We start from the raw sequence: 26,900 nt of genomic DNA, 5'->3' as shown, positions 1-26,900 counted from the left end.
TTCCCGCCCCCTTACCCAGGGAGCCCCCGGGCCCCTGGGCCATTCATTCTCCCGGAGCAGCTGCGGGGCCGAGGCCCGGGATCGTCGAGAGCGAGCGAGTGGTGAGCGCACGCTGGAGAGGAGGAGGGGGGAGGAGGAGGAGGAGGGGGAGGAGGGGGAGGGCCTTCCCAGTGGTTGCCATGGAGACCGAGCGAGGATGATGGAGATGGGAGGGACGCGCGTGTGTGTGTGTATGTGAGTGAGTGTGAGTGTCAGTGCGAGTGTGTGACTGAAAGTGTCCGTGGGGGTGGGGGGGAGGAGGAGGCACGAGGCCGCGAGTGCTGGGGGTGGTCGAGGGAGGTGGTGCGGGTGGGAGGTCACTGGAGTTGAGTTAGGCAGGGGTTGCCATTTGCATCTTCCTCCCTAGAAGGGACTTCTTCCAGGTCTCTGTCTGTTAAAATCCTTTCCCTTTCTCAAGGCCCTGCTCAGGTACTTTCTCCTTCCGGAGGCCTTCTTGTGACCCCTCCAGAGAAAGGAGATCCATTCCTCCCCAGGCTTCCATGCTTCTCTGTTTCACCTCTCCTCTGTGCTTTTCTTATTCTGACTTCTATTATATTTCGTGTAGTGGAAAGAGTATACTGGATTTGGAGTCAGAGGACCTGGGTTTGAATCCCAGATCTGCCACCTGCTTCCCATGTGACCTTGGGAAAGTTAACTTATCTCCTTTGGGCCTCAGTTTGCTCATCTATAAAATAATGGAGTTGAACCAGATGACCTCTGGGGTCTTTTTGCCTCTGATTCTATGTTTCTGCCTACTTTTCTCCCCCCTTTGTTTTTGTGTACATACTTGTCTCTTCCTTTTACTGAGTTGTAAGCTCTTTGGGGACAGAGACTGCCGTTTTTCACCTTTGTATCTAAGTATGGTATAGCACCATTGCCTTGCTGTTTAATAGAATATAGAGAAATCCAGATCAGGGTTGTTTTTGTCCACTCTAAGGAGGCCTTTGTTTTGACTTGTTAGAAACAAGGAAGGACATTTCTGAAGTCCACAATGAGTATAGCAGATGAGCACCTTCCCTGACTCCTGGGGACCCAAAGCAGTCTTAGATTGCATTTATCCCTTTTCTGGAGAAATCTTGAAGTATTCTGTACAGTTGTCCTACCCTGATAGGAAAAAGGGAACATTTACAGTAGAAGCAATAGTACTGATGGCTAATATTGGGTCTGAACCCACAGGGCTGGCTAATATGAGATAACATATGTAAAGCACTTTGCAAACCTTAAAGCATTATGTCAATAGCTATTGTTAGCTGTTATTCTAGGAGTCTAATAATAGGGAAATAGTGATACATGCCTTACAGGTACTTCATTTTGTATACTGAGAACTCTGCTTTGACTGATGTTAGCTTGATGTCCTCATATGGCAGGTACCTCTCTGGCTAAGAAAGGGACTTGGAACACAAAGCTGAAGATATTAGGATTCCCAGGTATGAATATAAACAGATATACATATGCATAGACACATGGATGGAACATGCTTCCTGCCTTGTTTGGGAATCCTTTTTAGCTTTCCTTCCTCTCTCCACTTGTCTCTTATTTTCCAAGTCTTGCTTGGTGTTGATATGATTTCAGCCACCTAAACAATTTCTTACTCCTCCTGGTCCCCATCTTCACCTGAATACTTTTCTTGTTCTTTCACATAGTCAGTGTTTGATAAATCCCCTCCCTCCTTCTCTTTTTCCTTCCTTTTTTTCTCCCTTCTTTCTTTCCTTCCTTCATTCCTTCCTTCTTTTCCATCCCTCCCTCCCTCACTGTCCTCTGCTTTTTCTAGGATACCTGGGTTCTTTCCTTTTGATCATTATGGTATACAGAGTTCTTTCTTTTCTTTTGGGGGAATTACCCTGTTAGCAGTTTACACCCACCCCCCTCATTTTTGTTGGAGTTTAAATTTTAAGATTCTAACAATCATTCATGTGAAACATTTTTTTTAAAAATTTTTAAGTAATTGGGGTTAAGCCCCGGGTCACACAGCTAGTAAGTGTCAAGTGTTTGGTCTGAGGCCCAATTTGAACTCAGGTCCTCCTGACTCCACGGCCGGGGGTGCTCTATCCACTTTGCCACCTAGCTGCCCCCATGTAAAACAATTTTAAAAATAACATATAGAACTTCACATTATTTTTTAGATTTGTTTTGAATGAGTATTTCATTTTGCTTTAACAAAAGTCCTGATTGTTTCTGTTCTCTTTTGATCTTTTTTTTTCTTACCTCCAAAGTTGCTGTGAGGATCAAATGAGATAACATATATAAAAGGCCATGTACCATGCCTGGCATATAGTAGGCACTATATAAATGCTTATTCCCTCTTTCCTTATCTCTTTTGTGTTTTTTTATTTTTCAAGATTCTTATAATTAACTTGTAATATTCTAGAAACTTAGACATCATCCCAGCCCATCAAAGCTTGTTAAATGTATACATAGACATCTTCTTTAAGCATCTCCCTGGAAGACCCATGCTGTCTTATAGTCTGGTCATTCTTTGGGCCTGATAAACTATAATCCAAAAACTGGAGAGAGTGACTTAATGTATTCTCCTTTCAGAGGGACTTACATTTTGAAAGAGGAACTTGGAGAAAAAAAATCCTTAAGCCCAAGGAAGAAGCTCTAAGGGTAGCATTTCAGACAAGGTTGATTTGGGAAATGTAGGGACAGGGGAGACCTTTCTGATGTTTCATATTTTAAATGTCATAGGGTGGCCCCCTTTGTCAAGAAAGTATTTAGATCTAGTCCTACTTATTATTTACATTTAATTGCAGTTTATAGTTTAAAAAGTTTTTTTATGTACATTATTTTATGGTTATACCACAGATTTCACACACAGAGGTACAGAGCTTGGGGGTAGAAGGAAGAAGATAGGGTGAGATATTCTTCAAGGTAGAAGGCATATATTTTTGGTGGCTTTTGAAGTTGATTCAGAAGGCCCTTTATTAGCTAGAACATACTCAATACTTTATAGCCCTACTCTAAGTCTAGCTCACTTTGCTGTTGAGGCCTCTTAGTATTTAAAAAACTGATGGCTTCTGCTCTAGACAGAGAGAGTTTTAACAGGGCTGGAGCTGTTGTACTCATCAGGTCCTTGGGGCCCTACTGGGTAAGGGAAGTAATATGGTCCATGGAGGATCTGCAAGGTCAATATGGGCTACACTTGCATCCTAGGAGTAAGTCTTCTGGGGTCTTTGCGGGGACCACTGTTGAGTCCTCTGTTGTCTGAGAGGAGCATCATTTTATGTAGGCTTAGGATACTGTTTTGGCCTGGCCCTATATCCTGGCACAATATCCAGTGTGATTAGGGCTAGAGTAAGTTAAATTATAAAGAGGTTCATGGCATTGTTAATATTTATGTGGGAGTGGAACCCTGATCTTCTGGCTAGTAGTGAAGGATCTGTAGGTTTTAGGATAGAGAGAGCAAAGATGCAAGGAGATCTCAGGATGAGTCGACTGAGGGATTAGAGTAATAAGACTGACATTGGTCTTACCACATTCTCCCCCCATCCCCACCCACCCCTAGCACACCTCCTTCTCCCCCCTCCTGAGTCAGTCATAAAGGGTGGTGATTCTTTAGAGTATGTCTTAGGATTTGGCATCTAGGTTCCTGGAGCTGATAGTTATACTAACCTAGTAGAGGGCTACTTATGACCCTTTCTTTGTCTTTGGAACTCAAATTGGCCACAATGTTTTTCATTTTCATAGCATTTTATATTTTTCAAAGGGATTTCCTATTCATTGATAAGTGTTGTTTGCATGTATGTGAGTATATCTGTAAGTGTACATATTGATATGCATACATATAAGTGTGCTTGTACATATACAGTTATAAAGGTGCTTGCAAGTATGTTTGAATTTATATGCCTGCTTATGTTGACCCTGGCTGTAGAATAGTGATGTAACCAACTGTTGTCTACCATCTTTAGGACAGTGACTTGGTTGCCACGGTGACAGCAGAGCCCACTCTCCCTGGCAGATATCCAGTCAGCGTCTGATAATATCCCTTCCCCTTCCCTGAATGGTCTTCTGGATGTCCATCTTGCTGACCTCAGTTGGTGGCATGGAGGGGCACTGCCTAGTGCTGACTGGGAAGTGTGTGTGATCCACTGACCCAATGGTGAGGAACTGTTTTCATGATGTAGATACACAGATATCTGCTGTGGAGGTTTAATTTCTACAGCTAATTTTTTGGGGGATATATAGGCAGAGTGGATACTGTGTAGACCTGACCCTTTTTTGTTATCCTCTTCTTCACCCAGGTCTGGTGGTAGAGGCGATGGGGAAAGATAGAAGTTATAGTAGGACATGAGAAGGACTTTAAGAACTAGGTTGGGGGTGAGAATGGTGACCCTAAGGGGAGCTGGAGGAGAGAATGGGAAGTACAAGGAAAGACAGAGGCATTAGGGAAGGGATTTAGATAATTTGGTTAGGGGATTGGAGAATCTAGGGAATGTCGGATCAGAATTAAAAGAGCCTGGGTATCAACCTCAGAAAAGGAGATAGCTGGGTTTTTGTTTTTTTTTCCCTCCCCCTTCCATTCCTATTCCTCCTTCTCCCCCTTGGCTCAATTTCTTTGCCACTAAGGGTTGGTTGGTTGTTGTCCTTCATTCTTGAAGAAGACCAAAATGATATCACTATGTTAGATAATCACTACGATACAGTGTGTCTGACTGTGGCTATTCAGACCAATATGAACTTAGAATATTCTACCACAGGTTGGACACAAATAGTCCATGTGAACATTTGGGGTGGATTTGCTAAATTTGTGCATCTTGCGTTTCTTTTGAGCTACTTCAATTCTGCTTTGCTTATAGAGCACAGCACCTTCTCTGATGACAGTATGCCATCCTGGGCGGTCCTCCCATGTGCCGGTGTCTCCCATGTCACACAATCAATTCTAAAGTTCTTAAGAGAGACCTTGAGAGTGCCCTTGTATCGCTTTTTCTGACTACCATGTGAGTGCTTGCCCTGAGTGAGTTCTCCATAAAATAGTCTTTTTGGCAAGCATATGTATCACTGAGGAGAACTTTACCTGTGTGAGTCTCTCATGTGCCTGCACCCTGTCTTGCCCATAGTCAAGGTTTGTACCCTTGTTCTTCGTTCTAGGACATTAAAAGCCAGTACTGGACTGATGATGATTCAGATGGGGACAATGAGTCAGAGGAATTCCTCTATGGCGTACAGGTGAGGACCTATCTTAGGCTAACCCATGCCTAAAAAGTATAACTGTGGCAACATTTCAGACCCCTGATAATCCCAGATGCAGAACATGGTCATATGGTTATGCTCTTCCCAACTCAGGCCTGATGTAGAAGAATTGGGACAGTCCCTGTGGAGGTAGCCATGTGCATATTTGTATATAGAAGTAACCAATCTATGTTTTGCCAGTCACTTCTCTCACTAACCACAGGGCTCAATGATCATCTTGCTACCAATTCCTGAAAATTATCACTGCTCTGAACAGATCCAAACCAGGGGAGTGGTAGAGACTTTCTTCATACTGAGCACGCTTGAATCATTTTCTGTGTTTTTCAGCACACACTCCATATCTCCACCCCTTCCTCTAGCTTTCTCCAGAGAGATGTAGTTTCCAAAGCCATGATCTAAGGCTGGGAGGGGAAACCAGGGACTCTTAGAATGGGTGAGGCTTGGACTCAGAGTATAGTTGATAGCACATCTAGAGTACTAGATGTCCTGGGTTAACCAGTATCTGTTGATAAAGTTCTTCAAGTGGTCTGCCATATTTATATTCCTTATGATCTAAATTGCTAAGCAGATTCTACCTATTCCTGTCCTTGGAGCTACCATTTTCTTGTTTCTCCTTTTGCTTATTTCCTTCTTATCCCTTTGTATGTCACGCACTTAGGGGAGCTGTGCAGCAGATTTATACCGACATCCACAACTTGATGCTGACATTGAAGCTGTGAAAGAGATCTATAGTGAGAACTCAGTGTCCATCAGGTAGGTTGAGTGGGGTTGGAGGGAAGGAATCATTTTCCTCAAATGATTTCCCTAGAACAAAGATTTTTAACTTTTTTTGTGGCATAGACCCTTGTGGAAGTCTAGTGAAACCTATGGACCCCTTCTTAGAATGTTTTTAATTGCATAAAATTCATAGTACTGCAAAGGAAAATTATTATATTGAAATAAAGATGTAATTTTTTTTTTCCCATCCAAATTCACAGACCCCTTGAAACCTATTCATAGACCCCTTGTGGTTCTGTAGAACCTGGGGTAAGAACTCCTGCCCTGGAAAAAGTCTTCATCAAATGAGTGACTGGGGCAGAGAACCCACCCCCTCCTGCCCCCCTCTTCATCTGCAGTAGTCTCTTAGGCCAAGACCTTCCCTGTTCCCCAACTTTCCCTCTCACCCCAACCACCCCTAGATTCTTACTTCTAGCCATGTGTACTTCTACAGAGAATATGGAACCATTGATGATGTGGACATTGACCTCCACATCAACATCAGCTTCCTTGATGTAAGTGATGCTGATTTTTGTCCAGAGCATGTTGGGAAGCATTTCCAAGCTGAGAGTAGGGGAAAGGGGGAGGGCCACAATACCTGTGTATTCCATTCAGAGCATGTGCTTTGGGCTCTCTCATTCCTTAGACTATCAGCAGATAATGGTGGGTACATCCATGTGCCTGCATTTGTATGTATACATGTGTGGCAAATATCAATTTTATTCGTATGTGTGTGTCTGTGTATGTATATGTAAATGTATAAATCCTCTACCCCTTCAACAGCCATTACCTTCTGTTGACATGATGAAGACTGTGACCAAAGCAATTTTTCTACCTCTTCCCCTCTAGGAGGAAGTCTCCACAGCTTGGAAGGTCCTTCGGACAGAACCCATTGTGTTGAGGCTACGGTTCTCACTCTCTCAGTACCTGGATGGGCCTGGTAAAAGTGGTTACTGGGCAGGGTGGGACATTTTGGTGGGTTCAGTCTACATTTTCTTGTATACAGTGATCCTTTCCTTTCTTTAGGCCCTGGGATAATTAAAGCATGGGAGACTTACAATCTCTTAGGTTGTTCCTCCCTCTTACTTTTTTATCTTAGTTCTCTTCTTCCCAGCCCTTCTGTTGGTCTCTTTGGGGATTAGATAACTCACAGATTTTGTTCTAGATGTATTCCCTTCCCTCTTTATTGTCTAAAGGTCCTTGAAACAGTTTTGCTTAAGTAACTTGATAAAGTCCTCTTTACTCAGCTGTGCCTTGAGAGCCTTCCCACATCTCTATACTTTCTAGTCCTGCCCTTTTAATGGCACTTTGATATCCTCTTTACTTAGCTGTGTTCTTGGAACCTTAGGAGGTTGTGGATACAATTTTCAATGTTGTTGTTCTTTTTGCAGAACCGTCAATCGAGGTTTTCCAACCATCCAATAAAGAAGGGTTTGGACTGGGTCTTCAGTTGAAAAAGTAAGAATTCTGATATTTTCTAGTTATTATCAGATAGGAGGGTGGTGAATGGACAGTCAGATGAGCAGATATACATATGTGTAGATGGTTGGGCAGACAGGTAGACCATTTTTTTGGCCAAAGATTTCCTTCTGAGAGATAACCAGGGCTTAGAAGATACTGACTGCTTACTTCATCCTTGAAACCAGTGGGAGTTGCTGGGATTTTGCAGTAGTTAGGATTGAGTTCATCCCAGTTGACATTGATTGGGATCCCAGTAGTTAAGGCTGATCCCTATATTCAAAGAGTAAGGACTATGGAGTCTATCTTGGACCACTTCTCTGTCCTTGATGTGGTTCTCACAGATCCCTTCTCTTTGACTTTGTCCTTAGCTATTTGAAGTATATCACAATTCTAGAGGTCAAATGATTGATATGCCAGTTGTTGGTCTTCCCTTAAGGAGGTGACCAGGGAGTTTAGATAAGGAAAGAGAATAATATAATGAAAGGTCCTCATGCCCGAATCCCTTTCCTTCACTTTTCAGCAAAGTTTAAGATTCTTTCCTATCTCTATTCTTCATGTCCATATTATTCATACAGACACTAAGCAAGGCATCCCTTCTGGGCTATGTTTCATTTCTACCCTATTTCTCATTGATAATACTTAGGGTATAAACTACCAATCTCTAGATGCCTTACACAAGAAATTCCACCCTTGGAATCTCTCAGTATAGCCTCCGAAGAGTTGCTTCCATTAGGCAGAGGCCACCAGCCTTGGGGCGTCTAGGGGAGGGTCCTTGGGGCAGCTAGGTGGCACAGTGGATAGAGGACCAGCCCTGAAGTCAGGAGGACCTTAGTTCAAATCAGGCCTCAGACCAAGCACTTGATACTTACTAGCTGTGTGACCTTGGGCAAGTTACTTAGCCCCAATTGCAAAAAAAAAAAAAAAAAAGATCATGAGTTTTCTGCTAGAACTTATCTCAAATTGGAAATCCAGATGTGATTGAGTTGAGTTATTCATCTAGTCCTTGATCATCCCTTCTTTATTGAGTCTACTCAAAACTGTTCTTTCTTTTCCCCTGAGGATTCTTGGAATGTTCACATCGCAACAATGGAAGCATCTGAGCAACGACTTCCTGAAGACCCAGCAGGAGAAGCGACACAGTTGGTTCAAGGCAAGTGGCACCATCAAGAAATTTCGAGCAGGCCTCAGCATCTTTTCACCTATCCCCAAGTGAGTGTAGCTCTGAAAGCTCCAGCCTTCCTTGTGCTTTTTCCTACTCTACTTTCATTTTTCCTACATCTTTCCATGACTCTTACTTCCTGGGCCTATATATTCCATCTCTTCCTTTGTTTTTTTGATGCTGTCAACCAATAAACAAACATTTATTAAGCGTCTACCAAGCATCTACACTCTGCTAACTACTGGGGGATACAAAGACAAAAAATGAAGTAAGCTTTGCTCTTAGGGAGCTTATATTTTAACTTATCCACTCCCCCCCCCCCCGCCCCCATACTCATTCCTTTCTGTTTCCTTTCCTCTGTTTTGTTGTCCTTTCACTTATAATCTAACACATCATCCTCCTATCCCTTATGTCTTGTTCTTTCCACTCCTTACCTCTAGTCTCCATTACTCTTTCTTCTGGTCCTATCTCTTCTACCATTTCTCATCCCTCTGATCCTTGGGAAAAAGAGATTGGGAGTAGGTACTCAAACCCATCCCTTCCCTTGACCCTCATCTTTTATCCTGGGGTATAGAAACCAGTCAATTTGAGTTAACTCAGATAGTGTCTCATTCCTTGTTCTCAAGCTCATGTTTCTGCTGCTAGTGCTTTCTGGATGCCCAAAAAATTAGCATTCTCCACGTGCCTATGAAATGACCATTAAGGTAATAAACAGATGAATCTTGGTATCATGTTCAATATGGTTCCCTTAGCCTTACTGTTAGGAAAATTAGAGACTTAGCCCTTTGGGATGCAAATACTTAGCACTTAACAGTAGGTATTTCTTTGTGTACCTTGCAATTAGTAGACACTCAGTAGTGACTGAATAAATGCAAGAGGTGGTATCAAATCTCCTGGTCATATGGGGCTAGCTAGGGCTGGGCAATCATTGCAAAGACCTAGACATGAGCCCTGCTGACCCTGGGCTCCTAGTGTGAGACGTATAAACTTATATAGTCAGGTAAGTCAAAGATATATGTATGACACAAACAGATATGATTGTGTGAGACTTAGTGAGGCTCTGTTCAGGCTTTGGGATATTTGTCATGCCAAATTTTACCTTCAACATGGGTCCCTATTTTCTCCGTTCTTCTTCTGGGGTTCAGGAAGGTCTTTGTTGTAGCACTTTACCTTTGCTTCCTTTCTCTAGGTCCCCCAGTTTCCCCATTATCCAGGACTCCATGCTGAAGGGCAAACTGGGTGTGCCAGAGCTGCGTGTTGGGCGCCTCATGAACCGTTCTATATCTTGTACTATGAAGAATCCCAAAGTAGAAGTGTTTGGCTACCCTCCCAGCCCCCAGGCAGGTCTCCCCTGCCCGCAGCACGTGGGCCTCCCTCCCCCAGCACGGACCTCTCCTTTGGTACATGGTCTGGGGAGGAATTGGTTGGGGTTTTGGAATGGTGGAAATGGGGAGAATAGCTCCTGGGATTGAGATTCTTAGGTTCACATGGCTTTTTGTTACATAAATATCTCTCACCACTGAAATGCCATGAATTATTGAATGATGAGGGTTGGGGGTTGAGAAGATTGAGGGGAAGGGGATACTTGGAGGTTGAAAAATACGTTAAATCTTTATTGCTAGTTAATTCCTACCTAGGCATATTCCCATGGTGCCAGACCATCAGGTAGAAAGGACAGAGCTTTTGAGGGGTAGTGATAGAAAATAAGATATCGCTATATGGTGTCATTGGGGTAAAGCTTTGTAGTCAGTGGCTTCTGTTTTCTACCTTTTCCTTCCTGGAAGAAGGACAAAGGTAGAGCTCATATCTCTTTCTCCAGCAAAGCCATTAAACATATGCTAAAGGCCCTCTGGACTGTTAAGTCTGGAATTTTCTCTCGTATCTTAAAACTGCCCAGATCTGAACCAGGCTATGGACCTGGTGCTCCAAGGGAAGTTCTGTGGAGTTAGAATAAGTACCCTGGACTATGGAGAGGACTTTACAGGGACCTTCTCTTTCTTTGTCAGGTCAGTGGTCACTGCAAGAACATTCCCACCCTGGAATACGGATTTCTTGTCCAGGTAAACAAGCTCAGGCCCCATCTAAATCCCTCCAAGTACTTCTCATTATTGGACTTAGTTTTTTCTACCATATTTGAACTGCATACTCCATCATTTAATTAACTATCTTATATATCCCCTTATTCCAGACTACCGCTTCCCCCCCTTTACCTCCTGTACTGGGCTTTTTGGGAAATGAAAAAGAAGCATGATTCTCACTCTCAGTGAGCTTATGGTCTTGTTGGGGAGACAAAACTCACACATGAAACAATTAGAAAATAACACAAGCTAGTATATGACTCCCTGCCCTCTGGTGTCTTTTTGCTTTACCAAAGACCATCATTACTTGCCATATACTTTTATTTTCATCTTGTCTCTTTGAATTTTCTTGCTTCCATGCATTTGCTCACACTCTTCCCTTCATTTGGAATTCTTTGCTTACCAGTTTCTTCCTATTAAAATTATACTTATTTTTCAAAACCAAGCTCAGACACCATTTACAAATCATGGAAATCAGCTTGAAAAGATCTCATCCTTTTCTGAAATACTCTAACACTGCCCATATACTTAATTCCAAGTACTGTTTTCTACTGTTACTTATGTATTTCTTTTAATATTATTAATAATGTGAGTTATTATATATGTGTATATATATGTGTTATATATACCTATACTAAATTCCTAGTGATTCTTCATCATGGAGTAGAGGTGACTCTTGGCTCTCAAAGATTATATCAATGGACTGCAAGCTTTGTCAGGTGCTTCCAAGCTGGAAAGGCTTCAAAAATGTGCCTCATGATGGACTTGGTGTCTGTTAGCCATCCAAAGACCAGCTTGGTAACTGAGTTTGGAGATTGTCGTCATCAGAAGTTTGCCATCAGCTTATAATTTTTCTTTTTTTACCATAGCAACTCATGACTACCTTTTAGTAATGCATGAAGGAGTTAATGCTCTTCATTGATGGTGGAAATATCCATACCAACAAAATCACAGATCTGTTGGAGTAAATAGTACATTTACATAGTGCTTTAGTGTTAATAAAATGCTTTTCTACATGTTATTTCATTTGATTTATATAGTGACCCTATCAAGTAGATGGTAGTAACAACAATAACAACAATAGTAAGATAGCATTTATATAGTGCTTTAAGGTTTGCAAAAATACAAATATTTCCTTTTATCCCCATAACAACTCTGTGAGGTAGGTGCTGTTATTATCCCCATTTTACAGATAAGGATATTGAGGCAGACAGAGGTTGTGACTTGCCCAGGATCACACAGCTATTAAGGGTCAGAGGCCAGATTTGAACTCAGGTCTTCCCAGCTTCAGGTTCAGTGCCCTTTCTACCTCGCCACCTAGCTGTAAATATGATCACTTCCATTTTATTTGTGAGGAAGCTGAGATTCAGAGAAGTAAAATTGTTTGTCTAAGCTAATGAGCATTGAAGCCTGAACTGCAACTTGCATCTGCCTTCTACTACATTATATTGTTTCCCTCTACTAGATTGCACATAGCATGAGGGCAAGGATTTGTGTCTCAGAGTGCTGGGCACCTGGTTGGTATCCAACAATTCCTTAAATAAATTTAGTCTCTTTTCTCTTTCTATGCCATAGTCTTTCACAGAAATTGTAAAATTAGTTTATGTTGCTTTGTGGGAAAAATTCTCTAGGTCAGAATAGCAATATTAAAGTAAAAAGCATTAGTGGAGGTACTTTAAGCTAGGAATTTCTCTAGTTGTAGTGGTTCTTCTGTCTTTGATAGTAAGCTTCCTAAGATATGGGGCTGTCTCCCACAGGGGTTTTTAGCATAGCTCTTTGTCCATGGAGATTCATAGTTGTTAGTATTAATTGATGGAGAGACGAATTGACTTTTTTTTTTTTTTTTGGTGAGGCAATCAAGATTAAGTGACTTGCCCAGGGTCATGTAGCTAGTAAGTATCATGTGTCTGAGGTCAGGTTTGAATTCAGGTCCTCCTGACTCCAAGGCTGGAGGTCTATCCACTGTGTCACCTAGCTGCCCCTGACAAATTGACTTTTCCCCATTAAAGTTGAACTGGGCTTCTAGAGCAAATGCTGAAGCACTCTGGACGATAACTTGGAGTAGACATATCTACCCTGGATATGAGGCCCTGTCCTAGGTGCTAAAGTTGATGGGGGTGGTCGTGTAGGAAACGGGGAAGAAGAGAAACAATCTTTCTATTTTTAGATTGTTTCCCAAATGTGTAAATGCATGGATAGGTATACAGACTTGGGCCTTCAGAGGAACGTGTCATATAGTGCCTTAGCAAGATGTGGTTCTACTCCCTTTATCCTGCAGATTATGAAGTATGCAGAACAGAGGATTCCAACCCTGAATGAGTACTGTGTAGTGTGTGATGAGCAGCATGTCTTCCAGAATGGGTCTATGCTCAAGGTATAATCTCTATAATTCCCCTGCGCTCTGTACCCCTCTTCTTGGACAAATATTGATGAGCATACTTCTTTTCCTGGAGTCCTGGCCCAAGGACTTTAGGATTTTGGAAAGGACCTTATAGTCTCTAGAGACACTTATATGAGCCCATCCTGGAGCTGTCACGAATTTTGTTCATATTGTTCCTTATTCCCATCCAAGCCCTGTTATTCATTGGAGTTGTCCAGAGTTTTAATGGAACTTAAATTGGAATGTGATGTCCTGCAGCAGCACTCCTTTTGAACTGTGACTATGAGTCTTTCATTTAAATATGACTGTACCCACTTATTGATTACTTGTTGCTGATAGTTAAAAGAATTCCAAATTCTTACCTAACTCCAGAGTTAAGATAGGGAATGCCCCCTCCCCTAATTTAGTCTCCCTCTTCTCTACCTGTCTGACACATCCCTTACTCTAACCTTAGCCAGCTGTTTGTACTCGGGAGCTCTGTGTCTTCTCCTTCTACACACTGGGGGTTATGTCTGGAGCTGCAGAGGAGGTGGCTACAGGAGCAGAGGTAGGAAAGGGTGGAATGGGTGGGGACAGGGGTTGAGGTAAAGAATAACAGGAGGGGCCGAACCTTCAGAAAGTAGAGGAGAGCAGAATGGAATATGGTAATCAATATTGGAAAGTTACCTCATACTATCTGACCCTCTGTTCTCCCTTCTACTGAGGTGGTGGACCTGCTGGTGGCTATGTGCCGGGCAGCATTAGAGTCTCCCAGAAAAAGCATCATCTTTGAGCCTTACCCCTCTGTTGTGGATCCCAGTGACCCCAAGACTCTCGCCTTCAATCCCAAGGTAAATATGGAGGAGAAAACAGGGCAGGGGACATAGGGATTTACAGGATCATGAACTGTGGAGATGGGGAGGATGGAGGGAAATGGGGCATAGTGGGTATCAGGGGCCTCATGTGGGAGATCAGGGTGTAAGGATCTGAGGATAGAAGAGTTTTTACCCTTAATTTCAAGACATAGGAACTGGGGGAGCCATACAGCTAGAGCATTAGGGGATAGAGAGAGGGTTTGGCTTCTTCATTGTTAAGAGAATAGGTAAGTGGGTAAGTTTAAGAGACTTCTCCTTTCATATATTTCTGGTCATGGGGGAGGGCATGTGATTTGAGATCCAGATCCCATTATGGGGGATATTTGACTTGAACTCCAGGGCTTAGCCACTTCATAGAATGAATAGATTAGGCTACTGTGGACAGCCTGGATATTTTCCCAACATCTGACTCTTCTGTTTAAATTAATCAGTTACAGTATATAAATTATAGATATATTTATATGTATATAGTCTTACAAATATATGCTTATATATAAAAGGATGTGATTTTGATTTATATAACTTTTGAAGAGGTAGTATGGTGCAGTGGAAAGAGTTTGGATTTGTATCAAAAGACGTGCATTTAAAATCCATCTTTTTTACTTACTACCTACACGACTTTAAGCAAGACCCCCTAACCTTTCTAGGCTTCAGTTTCCTCATCTCTAAAACTGGAGATTAGACTAGATGACCTTTGAGGTCTCTTTTAGCTCTAAATCAATGATACTGTTATGTCAGAAGTATCGATTCTGTATAGACACTCAGTGTTGGCCATGGGGAGAGGAGATTAAGCTTCAGGAAAGATTAAAACATTTTCCTTGCCCTTAAAGAACTTAAATGTAATTGAGACTTTTCCGTTCCCAACAATTGCTTCTCTTTTTTTTCCACATCTGGCTCTCAACTTTTCCTTGACTTTCACAGAAGAAGAACTATGAGAGGCTTCAGAAAGCCCTAGACAGTGTCATGTCCATCCGGGAGATGACTCAGGTATGCCTGATTCATCTTTGACTGTTCACATGCATCATTGTTCTATACTATTTTCATCTAGTTCCTGCCATCCCCTTGCCTTTCCTTGATTTCTGCCTTGTTGGCTCTATTTCAACTTTTCTTATATTTTATAATTTCTATTGCCTCAAAGTCAAACATATAGATGTTCTTCATTTTTCTCATAGCTCTAGGAGTGTTTCAGGATAGGGAATGGAAGGATGGAATTATCCTGTGAGCATTTAGGGAAAATGAGGGGTAATTTGCAAATTAGGGTAGAGGGAAGAGGTTTAGGTAGATACAAGGCCTAGACCCTTTTCCCATGCCGCTGGGAACAGGATATCCTCAGGAAGCATAAGGAGAAGCCTCTGTCCAGAACTTACTCCTTTCCAGACACTCTACATTTCCCCTTCATATCTGTCCTTTCCTATCTATGACTCCTTGCCTGAATATTTGGAAATTAATTTTTACTTATGTTACATATGTCCCTTCCTTACAAATAAATCCAGAATAACTTAGGAGAGGTATATTAAAAATGAGATTCAATTTAGTTTTAATTTAGATACTTGTCAGGGCCACCATTATTGCATAAAGTAAGGTTCACCTGTATGTTTTATAAACACCTTTAGTTATTTTCATATGTATAGCTTATCTTTTCATTTGGGTTAAAAGTTTTCTGAGGGTATTGACCATATCTGGCAGTGCAGTGTGGTGGATAAAGCATGGGATCTAGAATCAGGAGATCTGGGTTCAAATTCTGCCTCAGATATTTATTAATTGTGTGATCCTAGCAATGTCATTTAATTTCAATCTCATTTTCCTGATTTGTAAGATGGAGATGATAATAATACTTGTACTATCTACTTTGTAAGGTTGTTATGAGAAAATTTCTTTATAAATAAGCCTTAGAGCAATATATAAATTTTATTTGTCATTTAATATTTCTCCTTGCCCTTGTGCCAACCCCAGGGTCCTGCCTGTAGAGAACTGATCACTCTGTTATGGTTATGGATAGATTCATCGGTGTGAAGTGCTTGTCCCTTTCCTTGGGAGATAATCTTGTGGATGCTGTTTCTATAGGGCTCATATCTGGAAATCAAGAAACAGATGGACAAGCTGGATCCTTTGGCCCACCCTCTCTTGCAGTGGTATGGATGCAGTGACCACTCCCTCCTGGGGGGTACGAGAGCAGAGACCACTCCCTTTTGGGGGGATGGATGTAGTGGCCATTTCCTTTCTTCTGGGGGTATGGGTGTGGATATGGATGAAGGTTACTTTTTCTTCCTGGACTAGCAGAAACATACACTTTCTTTTCTCCTGATACTGAACAGCTCCCAGTTTTGCAGAAGTGTTACCTTTATCTCCATTTGATTCACAAAAATTTAGCTCCTCCAAGGAACTTACGTACTTCTATTAAGTTCCCAAAGGCTTTCAATAGGTATCTCTGAAACTAATCATGTACATAGTAGGTGTTTAAGTACTTGTTATGTGTAGAAATGAATACTTTTTACTACATATATTTAACAATCCCACACACCTGGAGAGGTATATATGTCTCCTCCCTTCCCTCCCCTCTCATCACAGGTCTCTTCTCCCCCTTCTGGGCCTTTTCCCCAAATGCTCGGCTGTGAAGCAGAGTGTCTAAAGACTCAGGCTGATGCTGCTCCTTCCTTTCTAAAAAAGGGCTTACAAGTCAAGGTTCTCTCAAATTCCATCACTTAGAAGGTCATGGAAAACCACACATCCCCAAAAGCCTAGGAACTCCTTCCTCAGCTGTGCCCACAGTGACTTAGTGTTTTTCCCTAATCTCCCCTGTTTTCCTGTTCCTCTCCTCAAAAGTAGTACAATTTAGTACAACGTTGGTTTCTCCTTTGATCATAAAGAGACTTATGCAGAACTGTATCACAGGAACAGATCAGAAACGGTCCAGCCGTATTTAACTCAGGAGATTTGTCACCTTCAAAAATTCTTGGTATGGTTGATACCAAGCATCTGGATGCTTTTATCTGGCTCCTTTTCCAATTTGACCCTTCACCAAATTCATAAAAAGTCTGTTTTGTCTTTCTAGTTTTCTCTTTCCCTTAGTTCTAACCCAGGCTTTCGTTCTCTCTCAGTCTTTATGGCTAATAAGAGAACAGGTTAATTTATCTGATAATTCATTCTCCTTCCTGGGCTCACTTATTTATTTAGTAAATATCCATTGAACATCTATTATGTGGAAGGCATTTAGACTGAGGCAGAATGGTTCCTAAGCTTTTGGGCTTCTGAGTCTGAATTCGAGGTCTAAGAGGTCTCTAGCCTGACAAAGTCCTATCTCTTGGACTTCACCTTTTTAGCCAACGCATCACACCTTTTCTTGTGCTCTTCTTGGCTCTACCCCATTTCTCTGTCTTTCATTCATTGTTAGCTCCTCAGCATTTAGTCTCTTGGCTGATGGCTTCCCCTTTACACTTGAATGTGTTTGAGTATTGCCGTTCATAGTAGTTAAATTAGCTGTGGCCTCGCAAATAGCTTCAGTGTGACCTGTTAGCACCTCCAAGCACCACTATTCACATGTATTAAACCTGGCTACTAACACCTGAATTTCCAGGTACTTTTGCTTGGGTACTTTCCTTATCAGTTTAATTTTTTTAAAATTTATTTTTAGTTTTCATCATTCACTTCCATAAGATTTTGAGTTTTAAATTTTTCCCCTGTCTTCACACCTCCCTCCTCAAGACGGCATGCAATCTGATATAGGCTCTACGTATACATTCCTATTAAACATACTTTCACATTAGTCATGTTGTAAAGAAGAATTAGAACCAATAGGAGGAAACACAAGAAAGAAGAAACAAAACACTACAGAAGAAAAAAACGAGCAAATAGTGTGCTTCAATCTGCATTCAAACTCCATAGTTTTTTCTCTGGATGTGGATAGCATTTTCCATTATCAGACTTTTGGAGATGTCTTAGATCCTTGCATTGCTGAGAAGAGCTAAGTCTATCAAAGTTAGTCAGCACACAGCATGGCTGTTACTGTGTACAACATTCTCCTTGTTCTGCTCACTTCACTCAGCATCATTCCATACAAATCTTTCCAGGTTTTTCTGAAGTCTGCCTGGTCATCATTTCTTATAGCACAATAGTATTGCATTACATTCATATACCACAACTTATTCAGCCATTCCCCAGTTGATGGGCATCCCCTCAATTTCTAATTCTTTGCCACCACAAATAGTTGCTATAAATATTTTTGTACATGTCCTTTCCCCATTTGTATGATTTCTTTGGAATATAGTTCTAGAAGTGCTATTGCTGGGTCAAAGGGTATGCACATTTTTATAGCCCTTTGGGCATAGTTCCAAATTACTCTCCAAAATGGTTGGATCATCCCTATCAATTTTAGGGGGAATACCTCCTTTACTCCTATGTTTAGGCTGGCCCAGACTCCATGCTTGTTCCATGCTCTTTCCTTCATCTCTATTTCTCCCCAGGATTATCTCCAGCAACAGATCACATATTGTCAAGCTACCTCTCAGTAGGGTAAGTGTCTTCCAACCCTTTCACCCAAATTTCTTAAAACTCTCTAAGTTGTTTGAGGGGTGGGGTAGGGAGTGGCAGGTCAGGGAGGTTCTATCTTTGTTGCTGACCCTAATAGCTCCAGGCTTAGTCAACAGTCTGTTGTGTCCCACATTGACCATCTTGGCACCTGAACATTGATCCTCTGGAGATCAGTACAGGTCTATGCTCCTGGCTTTTTTTACTTTTTGGCCCCATCATCCCTCCCTCCCTGATCTCAATCTCTGCTCTGTCTCCCCTGATCCCCCCCACCCCGGGCAGCAGCTGAAGTTCATGCACACCTCTCACCAGTTCCTTCTGCTGAGCAGCCCCCCTGCCAAGGAGGCCCGGTTTCGGACGGCTAAGAAACTCTACGGCAGCACCTTCGCCTTCCAGTGAGGGAGAGGAACTAGGGGCTGGGGAGGGCTGGTGGGGGGAGGAACTGGGGGACATTTGTCTCATGGGTTCATGGCTGTCAGGTTCTGTTTATGTGTGTAAATGTTCTGTACATGAGATTTGTCAACTAGGTAATCAAACTCTTATCAGGTGTTTTGTACGTACAAAGCACCGTGCTATCTTTGTAGAAGATATAAGGCATTATTATGGTCCTTACTCTCAAGGAGTTTATAGTTTAGTTGGGAGACATGAGACATGTAGCTATAGTGTTAGAGAATCTAGAGGCAATATTATGGTGCCAAATGAGTGCTGTAGACAGGTGCTAGAGGAGTTTAGAAGAGGAAGAGACCACTGAAGACTGAGATAGTCAGAGAAAGGTCCACAAAGGTAATGGGACTTAACCTGAGCCTTTAAAATAGTGGTTGGATTTATATGGGCATAGAAGACAAGTGAAGTCATTACAGTTGACTGCAACTATTTGAGTCAAAACACAGAGGCAGAAACTTGTCCATTTTGTTTGAAGGTCAGTGGGTGAGAAAACCAGTCTGTCTGGATGAGGGAGTTCTTTTGGGGATAGAAGTGGGAAATAAGATGGAAAAAGTAGATTGGAGCCAATGTTGCAGAACTTTAAATTCCTAAAGCTAAGTAGTTTGGACTTTCCTTTTAGCAGTGAAGAACCACTGAAAAGTTTTTGAGCAGAAATGTGGGGAATAAAAACTTTCTAAAGGAAGTGTTAGTCTGTTATACAAAATGGATTTAGAGAAGGGAGAGACTGAAGGCTGGGAGATCAATTAGGAGACTGTTGAGAGGTAATAAAATGGACCTGGACTTGGGTGGAGTAGTGGGAATTAAAAGGAGACTTCAGAGACTGAGGAAAGAATTAATGAGACTTGGGATATCTAAAAGGACGGAGTCAAAGATAACTTAGAGGTTTTGAACTTGGGTGACAGGGAGAATGATGGAATCATTATCAGAAATAGGGAAATCAAGATTTTGGATCATAAATTTAGAACTGGAAAGGACTTTAGAGGTCACAGAGTCAAACACCTTAATTTTATAGATGAATTTAAGTGACTTTCCCAATATTACACAGGTAGTAAGTGGTAGAGGTCCAATCTCAGGGTCTTTGACTTCAAATCCAGCATTCTTTTCCTTGAACCCTATTGCGTTTGATTTAGGCCCCATGAGATTCAGGTGATAATAGGAAATTAGAGTGGAAATATCTAGCAGACAGTGGGGGTTATGGGTCTGGATTGGAGTTTGAGAAGTAAATTTTAGAGTAATGCATAAGAGGTGCTAGCTGAAGCCATGATAATACCTGAGTTTTTCAATGAGTGCATATGAATCTGTCCATCTCTTTGTGTGTCCTGGGAGGGCAGATGGCATTGTTAGCTCTTGGGAGCTGTTCCCAGGGCTTTACCACTGTGCGGTTTTGTATCCTCTATCCCTGCCTTCCAGTGGGTCCCACATTGAAAATTGGCACTCGATCCTGCGCAATGGCCTGGTCAATGCATCCTACACCAAACTCCAGGTAAGAGCAGGGTCCTTCTACCATCCCTGCTTTGTGGTGGTGGGAAGCTCTAGAGCACTCTCCTATCTATTCCTACTAATTCCCAAACTGAAGCCTTGGTGCCCTAATTTTTTCTTGGTGCCTCACACCTAAGAAATTTGGGAGGTGAGGGTCATATAGAGGCTGTGGCTGGTGTGGACTCAATCTGAAGTAGAATCTGTTGAGGGAAATCCATTTATTAAGAATATTCCTGTGTTCTAGGCTTGGGGATTGATGAGCTAAACTTCTGTAGCAGGTGACAGAACCCTTAAGTGACAGAACTTTTCTCTGTATGTATATTGATTCAGCAGTGACTTGTCTCATGTTAACTGGTCAAGTCTCTGCCCCCAGTGACTCTGGGAAATTGTTAACAAAGAGTCTTTTGCTTCTTGTTCATCTGCCGCAGCCCTGGCCTTACTCTGTTAGAGTGTTCACAGTAGGAACATGGACTGACTTGGTGGTTTCACTCCCTCTATCCCTATCCCCTAAGAATGGAAGAGTTAACTATTCTCCAGTCCACTTAAGTCCTGACCAAAGCAGGTGCTTGTAAGCCTGGAATGGGTCAGGAGATAGACAAAGGGACAAACAGGAGAATGAGCGGTGTGGCTAACAGACAGCTACCCTAGGAGGTCCCCTCCCTCATGGAGAGTCGTTGTGGGAGGGGCGGTTTATGTTGCTCACCCTGGTGTTTCCCTGCAAGCTGCATGGAGCAGCGTATGGCAAAGGCATCTACCTGAGCCCCATCTCCAGTATTTCCTTTGGATACTCAGGTAAGTGGTCCATCTCCTTCTGTGGCTGCCTAAGCTTTATTCACATGTCTGTTTCCCTTTCATGGACATATGGTCTGTGGTGTCACTCCTGCTTCCTTTACTCCATGGACACACAATCTGTCATCTGTTCTCTCTATGGGCACTTGATCTGTTGTTATCTATTTTTAGAAATGTAGATCCTCTCCTACCTAATGAGTCCATCCCTAGGAAGCCTCTGCCTTCCACCCCCTTTTATCCTAAGGCAGGGGAGTGCTGAACAGGCCCAGCTTTGAACCAATGAGCTTATGAGGAGTGTGTGTGTGGGGGAACTGAGTGAGCTTTTCTCCTGTTCCTAGAGACATATGTATTGGTAATAACAGTATATCTCTGTGTCTATATATCAAAAAGGGTAGATTTCCAGCAATATCCACCTCTCGTGATGTTATATAGGCTTATTTCACCTTTCTGCTACCTCCTGAGAGCAGGTCCCTTTGTGGTGATTGTAGGAACAGAAATAGGAACATAGCCCTTTATTTCCTGTATACCTTCATTATTGCTACATTCTCTCAGGTTATGACTTAGTGCAAAACTCCTTTCTTCCACACTTGAGAAGTGATTAGGGCACAGATTCTGTCCATTTAGGCAATCTCAAGGATAAAGAAGAAATATAGAGTCTAGTTTTGTCCAGTTTGGGAGATAAATTTGATTTACTAATCTCTTGTTCCTAGATTTTTCTGTGCTCTAGTTCATTTCCTTCTTAGATCAGTTCCTTTTCTACCTGATTCTCTCTGAGAAGTCTTTATTCCATGTCTAGTTTCCTAGTTCCTGCCTGTAGTCCAGCTTGACCTGCTTTCTATCCAGGCTTTCTGGTTCTTAGTACTGATTTCTAGTACTATAGGTATAACCTGAGACTATGATAATTTGTGGAGAGATGCAGGAAGGCATTATTCACTGCCCTTCAGATTCCCCACTCCACCTATCAATACTATTGCACATAAGCACAGTCAGTGACTATGCTTGCCACAGATTGTTTATATGAGGACATATGTTCATTTGCCCAAACTATGATGCTTCCTACTTGCATGTCCTCCTTTCCTCCATCTTCTCAGTTTTTATTTCATTTCCTTTTTTTTCTTTTTCTTTCTTTTTGCTTTTTAATGAGGCAGTCAGGGTTAAATGACTTGCCCAGGGTCACACAGCTAATAAATGTCAAGTGTCTAAGGCCAGATTTGAACTCAGGTCCTCCTGATTCCAAGGCTGGAGCTCTATCCACTGTGCTACCTAGCTGCCCCCTATTCCATTTCCTTAGGCAGCTCAAAGCCTATTTGGTCACTTGCCTACTATAGGAAGAGTGCTGGGAGTAAGAGGTTACTATTTGCTAATGGAGCCTTTGTTGACGTAGCCATTTTATGTGGGCATATGCTAGAGATTAGAGATTAGGGAAATATGAACAGGTATGAGGTTTTGGGAATATAAATGGCACAGGACCATAGGTCTATGTTGTTTCATCTATAGCTATGTTCATTTCTGTTTGGGGAACTCCTAAAAGTACCTGTCCCTGAATCAAAACATTAAATAAAATGGTCTTCATGTTTTCCTGGATTGCTCTTGGGAAACTTGCAGAAACATCATAGATAGATTTGAGACATCTGGATAGTACTGGTGGAATGCATTAGGATGAAAGGTGGAGGGGCAGCTAGGTGATGCAGTGGATAGAGCACTGGCCCTGGAGTCAGGACCTGAGTTCAAATCTGGCCTCAGACACATGATACTTGCTAGCTGTGTGACCCTAGACAAGTCACTTAACTCCAATTGCCTCACCAAATAAAAAAAAAAAAAGATGAAAGGTGGAAATGGGACCTGACTTGTCTCATAGGGAATACTACTAAGGCTCCCTGTAGGGATTAAGTGACTTTGCTCTATGTTCTTTGTTACCTCTGGAATCTGCAAGGGCTGAAGAAGTTTTTATTTTTTTCCAACAGAATCAAACTTGGAACTTGAGTAGGTGGTCCATTATTTACTACCCCTTTAGAGTTTGGGTATTAATTATGACCCAGACCTCCTGTCATTTTGCATCTTGTGGACAGCAATGCTTTATAGGCTCAGTGGGGATTTTGAGATTTGGAACTAGGGTCTAGATATAATAAAGGCAAGAGGATGACCAAAGATGATTGAAGGGAGAGGAAGGAGAAGGAAGCCCAGTCATTGAGGTTTCTGTTGTACTAGACTCTGTTAGGGTTATGATTACATGATGGGTCAGGCATCTTGGTAAGGGTGGGAGAGATGGAAGTGATAGTTTTATGTGCCCTTGTAGACTTTTCATGCAGATCAGTTGGCTAAGGTTAGCATGTGGTGGGTTGAAGTTAGTTGTATGATAAATTAATTCTTCATCTGAAAAATGAGGATCTTAAATACTTGTAGTATCAATCTCACAGGGTTGTTGTGAAGATCTAATGAGATTATATATGTGTGTGTGTGTGTGTGTGTGTATATATATATATATATCTGTAGGGCTTCACAAGCCTTAAAATTCTGTCAACTGTTAACAAAGAATTATATCACAAACTCTACCTTCCCCTGAGGCCATGACTATTTCCGAATTCAAGTCATAGAGGAAGAGAGACTTACATGGGGATTACTGAGGGGTAATAGTGTAGGATCCCAGTAACACCTAATAAGTATGACCTGTTCTACTGTCACCATTTCTGTCCCTTCCCTGTTCAGAGCCCTTCTACATGGGCCCTGAGGGCCTTTAACAGGAACCTTGCATGTCTTACTTTCTTCCTTCCTCTTTCTGTTTTTATTTTCTTACCTTCAGGTAGCTTGAAGGCAATTGGTCCTGTTCCCATAGATTTGGACCCCATCTATAGTGAGGGATGCTCAGATATACAGCCCACTTAGTATTCTTGGATAAACACTGAGATGCTTAGTGGAGGATAGAGTCTTGGGTGGCATGGTTTGTTGGGTTGGGGAAAAGCCAGGGATGGCCTACTGGATGGGGGATTTATTTATATTTCATGATCTCCTGTATGGGACTGGACTTCCTCTTGCCTCTATTGGGTGTTGCTGGTCAAACCTGATATTGCCATATCCAGTGACTGGAGACAGTTCTTTCCATCCTATGATCAAAGAGACTGTCTCTGTTCCTTCTATTCTTGAGCTTGCTTCCTCATGTCACTCAACCGTAACACTTGACACCTAGGAATTCTTGTTCCATTTTATTATTCTCCTTACCTTGGGCTCATTTCACCTGGCATATTGATCTGTGGCAGGAATGGGAAAAGGACAACATAGGATGCCTTCTAAGGATGAGCTAGTCCAGAGATACAACCGAATGAACACCATCCCTCAGGTAATCTATCTAAAACTTTATAGGGCCAAGTTGGGGTGCATTAGGCTATACATTGGAGGCTAGATGTTGCTGTGAGAAAATTCAATTCAATTCAGCATTTATAGGATCATAGGATTATACTTTTAGAGTTAGAAGAGAGCTTAAGGTCATCCGTCCCAACCCCCTCATTTTATGGATGAGGAAACTAAGGCCCAGAGAGATTAAGGGCCTCAGGGTGACAAAGTTAGTAAGGGGGTAATCTGAATAATAGTCCGTGTGATTCCAAGTCTTATACTTTATCCATCATACTGTAGTTTTCTGGCCTACAACATCTAATATTGCCAGTCAAGTTTCCATACATGTGCTAACCAGGACTGAGCCTACTTAGTTTCCAAGATCAGACAGAATTATATGTTTATAGGTGGTATAGTTGTAGACAAATGGGCAAGGACTTCAGTTATTTCCTGCTTTCTCTTTAGGGCTGGATTGAGGTTATAACTGTGTGGGGGACAAATGGTGGTTATCTTGGGGGCAGTGGGAGGAGTTAGTTATTTCATAAGGTGTAGAGGCTAGAAGTGGGGAGTGAGTTGTGCGGAGAATACAGTTCTAGCCCTTGAAAAATGATTGCTTTGTCTTTGTATCCCTAGCACCTAGCACTTAATAATACTTACTGAATTGAACTGAATTATAGAGATCCAGAATACTTGCCAAGAATACAAGATATGCAATCATATGCATACAAATTGACAACCTGTATTGTGCATTTGCATATTTAAGCATTGTAAAATGTGTACATGCTTATCCACCTAAGTATTTGTGTATGGGTTAATGTTACAAAAGTGGTGGTGGTGAGTAGGGGTCATTGGAAGAAGGGAGATTTCAGTCCAGATGGATTCAGTGTAGCTATCACTTCTGGTGGTGCTATTCTTTCCTCCCAGAGAAAGTTTTCCAGGTCATCTAGATCTGTTCATATTTGTTTCCTGTTTTCCAGACCCGATCCATCCAGTCCCGTTTCCTTCAGAGTCGGAATCTGAATTGTATAGCACTTTGTGAAGGTGAGTGGCTCTGCCCTGCCCCAGGTTCCCTCCACACCTTCTTATTCTTCTCTTTTCTTCATTTTGGTCACAGGGAAATTCTTTTATTAGTTCTGTGGGATTCATATTAAGTGGAGGAGTGTGGTTTGTCTGGCAGGACATTTTTCTTTTATGTCTTCCTCCTTACTCCACCCTTCCTTGGGCATGACTAGATTGTGGCTTCCGGGAATTTTGTGTCTGATTCATGGCCCCTTTCTCCACAGTAATCACATCCAAGGACCTTCAGAAACATGGGAACATCTGGGTGTGCCCTGTGTCTGACCATGTTTGTACACGGTTCTTCTTTGTGTGAGTTGGAGAGGGTAAATCAGGGAGTTTATAGAGGGAATAGGGTTGGTGGATGGTAGGAGATAATGCTGCTTGGAAAATCTGTTTCTGTCATCAAGCATTTGGAGATGAGGGAACCCGCTTTAGGGTCTTCACCACTCTATGGAGGGGAAAGTACAGAGAGGGAGCTGGCCTGCCAACAGGACTCCAACATTTCCCTGGATTTACTCCCCATCAAACTGGACAATAATAAATTATTTTGGGAGGAGGGAGGAGTGGGGAGAGGCAGGATGCCTCATTTATTCCATTCTTCCCTTCAAACATAACTTATTCACAATTCCACTCACTCCTGTTCACATACTCCTTACATTCATACTGATTCATTCTTAACACCCCCTTTCTGACAGATATGAGGATGGTCAAGTAGGTGATGCCAACATTAATACTCAGGACCCCAAGATCCAGAAGGAAATCATGCGTGTGATCGGAACTCAGGTTTACACAAACTGAGGGGGCCCTGGCCCTCATACCCCTCTTGTTCCCTTCCCTGACATGGAGGAAGGACCAACCCCTCTCACTGTGGGACCCAGGAGCATCAGAGAAGGCCATTCCAAGGAGCCAGAGGAGATGTCCCTAAGGGACATGCAAAGAAAAAGGAGAGAAGCAGCCCATGGGAGAAATTAGCCTGGGACCCATTCCACATCTGGATAGCCCAGACTAACCCCACCTCCCCACCCTTACCCCTTGTAATTCCCTGTTGACTCCACCTTGTTTGTAAATAAACCAATAAAATGGAAGGTGCTGTGGACTGGATGTTGTCCATGTGGTCTGCCTGGCATAGACACTTGGCTGAGTGTTCACTTTAGTTCAGACAACCATTCCCAAGGATGGTGGTATATTCTTTGTTAATGAAGACTGAGAAAATGAATACTGAAGGTTGGGAGCCCCTGGCATTGAAATAAATCTCTTCTCTCACACTTCCCTCTTGTGAGCCAGTTTATTCATGAGAAAGGGAATAAAGAGTAGTGCCATTTGATGCCAAGTCCTGCCCCAGATGCAGGAAGGGAGGAGAT

The 26,900-nt window shown here is 42.2% G+C and overlaps 1 protein-coding gene across 4 annotated transcripts; it reads left to right on the top strand.

Moving 5' to 3' along the window:
- On the top strand, window positions 1–26,640 carry PARP6 (poly(ADP-ribose) polymerase family member 6). 4 transcript variants are annotated; one of them, XM_027860020.1, is made up of 24 exons: window positions 3–101; window positions 1,407–1,466; window positions 3,948–4,138; window positions 5,128–5,205; window positions 5,888–5,982; window positions 6,440–6,500; window positions 6,835–6,925; window positions 7,377–7,443; window positions 8,506–8,655; window positions 9,795–10,005; window positions 10,612–10,665; window positions 12,962–13,057; window positions 13,518–13,610; window positions 13,768–13,893; window positions 14,839–14,904; window positions 15,982–16,049; window positions 18,378–18,426; window positions 18,724–18,836; window positions 20,296–20,368; window positions 21,087–21,156; window positions 24,408–24,487; window positions 25,458–25,521; window positions 25,764–25,848; window positions 26,235–26,640. In XM_027860020.1, exons 3-24 carry the CDS (start codon window positions 4,136–4,138, stop codon window positions 26,335–26,337), a joined length of 1,896 nt encoding a protein of 631 aa, XP_027715821.1. In that variant the 5' UTR covers window positions 3–101; window positions 1,407–1,466; window positions 3,948–4,135; the 3' UTR covers window positions 26,338–26,640. The 4 variants fall into 4 exon arrangements, with proteins under 4 accessions (XP_027715805.1, XP_027715813.1, XP_027715795.1 ...); XM_027860012.1 differs by lacking the exons at window positions 21,087–21,156; window positions 25,764–25,848; window positions 26,235–26,640 and having other exon boundaries at window positions 2–101; window positions 18,727–18,836; XM_027859994.1 differs by lacking the exons at window positions 21,087–21,156; window positions 25,764–25,848; window positions 26,235–26,640 and having other exon boundaries at window positions 2–101.
- The last annotated feature ends 260 nt before the right edge of the window (window positions 26,641–26,900 follow it).

The sequence above is a fragment of the Vombatus ursinus genome, unplaced genomic scaffold (genome assembly GCF_900497805.2).
Source record: "Vombatus ursinus unplaced genomic scaffold, bare-nosed wombat genome assembly UNPS02000749.1, whole genome shotgun sequence".
Lineage (NCBI taxonomy): Eukaryota > Metazoa > Chordata > Mammalia > Diprotodontia > Vombatidae > Vombatus > Vombatus ursinus.
This window is presented reverse-complemented; position numbering and strand designations above follow the sequence as displayed.

Coding starts and splice junctions, on each gene's coding strand:
- PARP6 (XM_027860020.1), top strand. Junction 18,427..18,723: donor TCAAGCTACCTCTCAGTAGG/GTAAGTGTCTTC, acceptor CACCCCGGGCAG/CAGCTGAAGTTCATGCACAC. Junction 24,488..25,457: donor GAATGAACACCATCCCTCAG/GTAATCTATCTA, acceptor CCTGTTTTCCAG/ACCCGATCCATCCAGTCCCG.